The sequence below is a fragment of the Mobula birostris genome, chromosome 16 (assembly GCF_030028105.1).
Source record: "Mobula birostris isolate sMobBir1 chromosome 16, sMobBir1.hap1, whole genome shotgun sequence".
Lineage (NCBI taxonomy): Eukaryota > Metazoa > Chordata > Chondrichthyes > Myliobatiformes > Myliobatidae > Mobula > Mobula birostris.
The window spans coordinates 64,424,739-64,431,260 of record NC_092385.1 but is presented as its reverse complement, the minus strand read 5'-3'; the positions used below and the strand labels follow the sequence as shown (position 1 = coordinate 64,431,260).

General features: G+C 43.5%; 1 protein-coding gene across 1 annotated transcript in view; it reads right to left on the bottom strand.

The window, feature by feature from the left end:
- Positions 1-4,206: 4,206 nt before the first annotated feature.
- LOC140211186 (rhodopsin) overlaps positions 4,207-6,522 on the bottom strand; it is a 192,531-nt gene continuing 190,215 nt past the window's right edge. Inside the window, exon 5 of the mRNA XM_072280754.1 lies at positions 4,207-4,737. Within this exon, the coding sequence (XP_072136855.1) occupies positions 4,609-4,737 (129 nt within the window). The 3' untranslated portion in view covers positions 4,207-4,608. The remainder of the gene's footprint in view (positions 4,738-6,522) is intronic.

The window sequence follows — 6,522 nt, the reverse complement described above, 5'->3', positions numbered from 1 at the left end:
GTGAGTGAGGTACTTACAAAGGATAAGGATATGGAGGACCAGGAGATCAGTGCTGAGTGCATTAATATGTTAGGGTGTTTAGAGGTCAAGGGAGAGGAAGTGTTGGGTCTTCTAGTGAGTATTAAGGTGGATAAGGCCCCAGGGGGGATTTAACCCAGGTTATTGAAGGAGGCAACAGATGAAATTGCTGGGTCCTTGACCAGTATCTTACTGTTCTCTCTAGCCACAGGTGAGGGTCCAGAGAACTGGAGAGTGGCTAATGCTGTCCCTCTATTTAAGAAGGAACAAGAGAAAATCCTGGAAACTATTAATGGTGAATTTCACATCATTTGTAGGGAAATTGCTGGATAAAATTCTTAAGGATAGGATATATGAGCATTTGGAAACCCATGGCCTAATTAGGGAGAGCTAGCATGGCTTTGTGCAGGGTAGGTCATGCCTTACCAACTTGATTGAATTTTTTGACAGGGAGATGAGAGAGATTGATGAGGGTAGGAAAGTGGATGTTGTCCACATGGATTTTAGTAATGCATTTGACAAAGTCCCTCATGGAAGGCTAATCCGGAAGATTAAGATGCATGGGGTCTGCAGCAAATTGACTGTTTGGATTCAGAACTGGATCCCCATAGAAGACAGAGGGTACTGGTTGAAGGGACTTATTCGAGCTGGAGGTCTGTAACTAGTGGCGTTCTGCAGGGATCTGTGCTGAAACCTCTGCTGTTTGAGATATATATAAATGACCTGGATGAAAATGTAGATGGGTGGATTAGTAAATTTGCAGATGATACCAAGATTGGTGCAATTGTGGATAGAGAGAAGACTGGCAAAGACTACAGCACAATACAGATATGGATATGGACAGAGAAATGGCAGATGGAGTTTAACCCAGATATACATGAGCTATTGCACCTTGGTAGGGCAAATGCAAGGAGACCGTACACTGTTAAGGGCAAGAATCTTAATGGTGTTGCTGAGCAGAGAGACCTTGGGCTCCAAGTTCATAGCTCCATGAAAGTGGCTACACAGGATGATAGGGTGGTTAAGAAGTCTTATAGAATGATTGCTTTTATTAGGTGAGACATTGAGTTCAAAAGTCAAGAGGTTATATTGCAACTTCATAAAACTTTGGTTAGGCCAGAACTGGAATATTTCATACAGTTCTGGTTGTCCCAGTATAGGAAAGATGCTGAGGCTTTGGAGTGGGTTTAGAGGGCATGTGCTATCATGAGAGACTGGATAAACTTGGGTTGTTTTCTTTGGAGCAACAGAGGGTGAGGGGAGATCTGATAGAGGCATGTAAGATTATGAGAGGCATAGATAGAGTAGACAGGGAATATCTGTTTCTCAGGGTTGAAATGTTTAATACCAGAGGGCATGCATTGAAAGTGAGAGGGAGTAAGTTCAAAGGGGATGTGAGAGGTAAATGTTTTCACTCAGGGAGTGATAGATGCCTGAAATGGTGGTGGGGGCAAATACATTACAGGCTTTTAAAAGATGCTTAGATAGGTACACACATTTGAGAAAGATGGAGGGATATGGACATGGTGTAAGTAAGAGAGATTAGTTTTGTTTTTTTATATATAGCTGGCTTAGCACAACATTGTGGGCTGAACAATGATTCTATGGAACGAGCAATGAAATGTGTTGTCTGTATCAATAGCCAGCAAAATCCAAGGATGTGCTGGGGCAGCCTCTGAGTGTTGCCATGCTTCTGGCGCCAACATAATATGCCCACAAACCCTAACATGTACGTCTTTGGAATGTGGAAGGAAACCAGACTACCCAGAATAAATCCACACAGTCACGGGAAGAAAGCACAAGCTGCTTATAGGTGGTATCAGGTATTGAACCCCATTGGGATATCAGCGGTGCTGTAAAGTGTTGTGCCAACTACTACACTACCATTCCACACTGCTCCTGCCCTTTAATTCCTACCCTGGTTCTCTGGGACAGTCTGCAGTCACAAAGGTCCATCTGTGGTCACACAGATATGTCTGCGGTCAATCAAATATGTCTCCGGTCACACAGATATGTTTGCAGTCACACAGAACCGTCTGCGGTCACTCAGAGCTGTCTGTGGTTGTGCATTGCAGTCTGTGGTCACTCAGAGCTGTCTGCTGTCACACATTGCTTTTCGCGGTCACTCAGAGCTGTCTGTAGTCACACATTGCTGTCTGTGGTCACTCAGATATGTCTGCGGTCACTCAGAGCTGTCTGCGGTCACACATTAACCATATAACCATATAACAATTACAGCACAGAAACAGGCCATCTCGGCCCTGCTAGTCCATGCCGAACCCTTACTCTACCTAGTCCCACGGACCTGCACTCAGCCCATAACCTTCCATTCCTTTCCTGTCCAAATAGCTGTCCAATTTAACTTGAAACGACAACATCGAACCTGTTTCAACCACTTCTGCTGGAAGCTCGTTCCACACAGCCACCACTCTCTGAGTAAAGAAGTTCCCCCTCATGTTACCCCTAAACTTTTGCCCTTTAACTCTCCACTCATGTCCTCTTGTTTGAATCTCCCCCACTCTCAATGGAAAAAGCTTATCCACATCAACTCTATCAATCCCCATCATAATTTTAAATACCTCTATCAAGTCCCCTCTTAACCTTCTACGTTCCAAAGAATGAAGACCCAACTTGTTCAACCTTTCTCTGTAACTTAGGTGATGAAACCCAGGTAAAGTTCTAGTAAATCTTCTCTGTACTCTCTCTATTTTGTTGACATCTTTCCTATAATTCGGTGACCAAAACTGTACACAATACTCCAAATTTGGTGTCACCAATGCCTTGTACAATTTCAACATTACATCCCAACTCCTATACTCAATGCTCTGATTTATAAAGGCCAGCATACCAAAAGCTTTCTTCACCACCCTAACCACATGAGATTCCACCTTCAGGGAACTATGCTCCATTATTCCTAGATCTCTCTGTTCTACTGCATTCTTCAATGCCCTACAATTTACCATGTATGTCCTATTTTGATTAGTCACCTAAATGTAGCACCTCAGATTTATCAGCATTAGACTCCATCTGCCATCTTTCAGCCCACTCTTCTAACTGGCCTAAATCTCTCTGCAAGCTTTGAAAACCTACTTCATTATCCACAACTCCATCTATCTTAGTATCATCTGCATACTTACTCATCCAATTTACCACCTCATCATCCAGATCATTAATGTATATGAAAAATAACGTTAGACCCAGTACAGATCCCTGAGGCACACCACTAGTCACCAGCCTCCAATCTGACAAACAGTTATCCACCACCACTCTCTGACGTCTCCCATCCAGCCACTGCTGAATCCATTTTACTACTTCAATATTAATACCTAACGATTGAACCTTCCTAACCAACCTTCCGTGTGGGACCTTGTCAAAGGCCTTACTGAAGTCCATATAGACAACATCCACCGCTTTACCCTCGTCAACTTTCCTAGTAACCTCTTCAAAAAATTCAATAAGATTGAATATACATTGCTGTCCGTGGTCACACAGAGCTGTCTGCAGTCCCATAAAGCAATCTGCAGTTCCATGGAGTGCAGACCAGTGGGCTTCTCAAAGAACAAAACAGGGCAGTTAGCAGGAAACTCGCCTCCCCTCTCTGCTATCCCTGTTTTACAATATTCTTCCATCAGTTCTTTAAAATGAATTAAGCAAAAAAAACAGCTGGAACCAAGGAAATCATGAGCAAGAGGCCAGACCTAAATTGGGTTTATGGTGGTAGATAGATGAGAGAAGGCTGGTCCAGGGAGTGAGGAGACTCAAGAATGAGATGGACCCAGTGGAGGGGTGGGGCAGGGTAGATGGATTTGGGGGGACGATAGACCCAGTGGGGAATTGGACCTATGGAGCTGACTGACTCGGGGGAGATGGATAAGTGGAAGATTGGACCTGGGCTATACGAAGGTGATGGTTGATAACTTAACCTCACGCAAGGAGTAAGGAAAGTGCTAGAGAACTGGGAGGAGCTAATGGACACACATTTCCCTGAGGGAAAGGAGCAGTAACTCAATGGTGGGCAATGGGGGAATGTTCCCAGAGGCAACAGGAACTCCACAGAAAGTGCAGTGTGGAGATAAGCTGAGAGAAATCTGAATCTCTAAAAGATGTAAGAGCTGGGATTTAGAAAGGCCGCCAAAGAGGGAGTGTAACCTTGGGAAGCAGAAATAAAACCAGGAAACAAACTGTTTGCAATGTGCTCTTTATTAACTGGTATTTTTCTAGAACAGAGCTGAGCTAAGAGCATGGATTCAATTGCTGATAACAGGGATTTTTAAAAAGCATTGGACTTTATAAATACTGAGCAGAGCAAGAGATCACAGCTACCAATTGATATGAAATAATATACAGTATCTTCACCACATGCCAGGGAGTGCTCACCGTTAGACTCAGAGTTTTACCATAAAGCTCAGGATGGCTCTGTACAAATATGTGCCACACAGTCAAAAAATTCCACTATCTGATATTGCTGGAAATTCTTTGGGTTTGGAAATCTTGGGCCTTCAAACCTCCACACCATTAGTTTGTCTGGCAGAGGCCGGACGGAGGTGTCATCCCAACTTCTGCCTCCATTGTGTTTGCTGAGCTGAGGTGTTATGCAGGGGCCACCTGGCTGGAAGAAACAGATGAAACCTCTGTCTTGCTGGCACTGGCTGAGGTAGTTTCCTCCTCTTCGAATGGGTTCTTGCCACAGCAAACCGTGGTGATCATGCAGTTACGGAACTAGGAGAGAGAAGGAAAGACAGTTATTTTTCTGATACACAATAGCCAGGCCTGAGAGTGATGGTCAGGACATTGCAAAACACATCTAGAGAGACATTACTGTAATTACACTTTAGAAACTGGAGCATGATCATAGTTCAAAGCAAATATTTGAAGCATGTGAGACAGCAGGAGCAGTTACAGAGATTCCCACTAGAAGTCTCTTTATGAGGGTGTCTTTCCCATGTATATCAGGGACATCGGGTGGAGGCTGCTGTATAGAGAAGTGCCCTATAATAAATTCATTAGCTTGTGGGATCTCCTAGCCAACTGTTACTTCTGCGAGCTTAGTAAGTGAAAGTCTTTCAAAAGTGAAGTTTTGAGAGTTCAGAGTTTATATGTTCCACCCAGTCAGAATAAAAAGCCTTAGTGATCTTACTTTTTGAAAGATATTAAGACCCTGTTTAAGAAAAAGAAAGAAGTGCTTAGCAGGTATAGGCAAGTAGCAACAAATGAAGTACTTGAGGAGTATAAGAAATGCAAGAGAACATAGAAGAAGGAAATCAGGAGGGCTAAAAGAAGGCATGAGGTTGCTCTGGCAGGCCAGGTGAAGGAGAATCCCAAGGGTTTCGACAGATATATTAGGAGGAAAAGGATAGCAAGAAACAAAATTGGTCTTCTTGAAAACCAGAGTTCTGCATGGAGCTGAAAAAGATATGGGAGTCCTAAAATGGATTTTTTGCACCTGTATTTACTCAGGAGATAGACAAAGTGTCTATAGAAGGGTGACCCCATACAGATTACAGAGGAGCAGCTGTTTGCTGTTTTGAGGCAAACATGGTGGATAAATCCCCAGGGCCTGACAAGGTGTTCCTTCGGGCCTGGTAGGAAGCCAATGCAGAAACTGACAGGACCCTAGCAGAGATATCTACTCGGCCATGGATGAGGTGCCGGAAGATTGGAATGTAGCTAATGACGTTCCCATTTTTAAGAAAGACACCAAGAATAAGACAGGAAATTATAGGCTAGTGAGGTTGACAACAAGAGTGGGTAAGTTACTGGAAGGTATTCTAAAAGACCAAGTATAAGTACTTGCATTAACAGGAACATATTAGCGACTGTCAACATGGCTTTGCGAGTGTCAGGTTGTGTCTTACCAACCTTATAGTATTTTTTGAGGAAGTTACCAGGAAAGTTGAAGATAAGGGAGTGGATGTTGTCTACATGGACTTTAGCAAGGCCTTTGACAAGGCCTGTATGGGAGGTTTGTCAAGAATGTTGGACATTCAAGATGAGGTAGTAAATTGGATTAGACATTCACTTTGTGGGAGAAGCCAGGGAGTGATAGTAAAGGGTTGCCTCTCTGACTGGAGGTCTGTGACTAGTGGAGTGCCATAGGGATCAGTGCTGGGTCCTTTGTTGTTTGTCATCTATATCAATGATCTGGATGATGATGTTAAACTGGATCAGCTAATTTGTGGATGATTCAAAGATTGGGCTGGGCATAGTGGACAGTGAGGAAGGCTATCAGAGCTTGCAGCAGGATGTGGACCAGCTGGAATAATGGCCTGAAAAATGGAAGATGAAATTTAGTGCAGACAAGTGTGAGACATTGTACTTTGGGAGGACAAACAAAAGTACAACTTACACGGTGAGCAGTTGGGCATTGAGGAGTGCAGTAGAACAGAGGGATCTGGGAGAACAGCTCCATAACTCATTGAAAGTGGTATCACAGGTAGACAACATTGTAAAGAAAGCTTTTGGCACATTAGCCTTCATAAGTATAAGTACTGAATACAGGAGTTG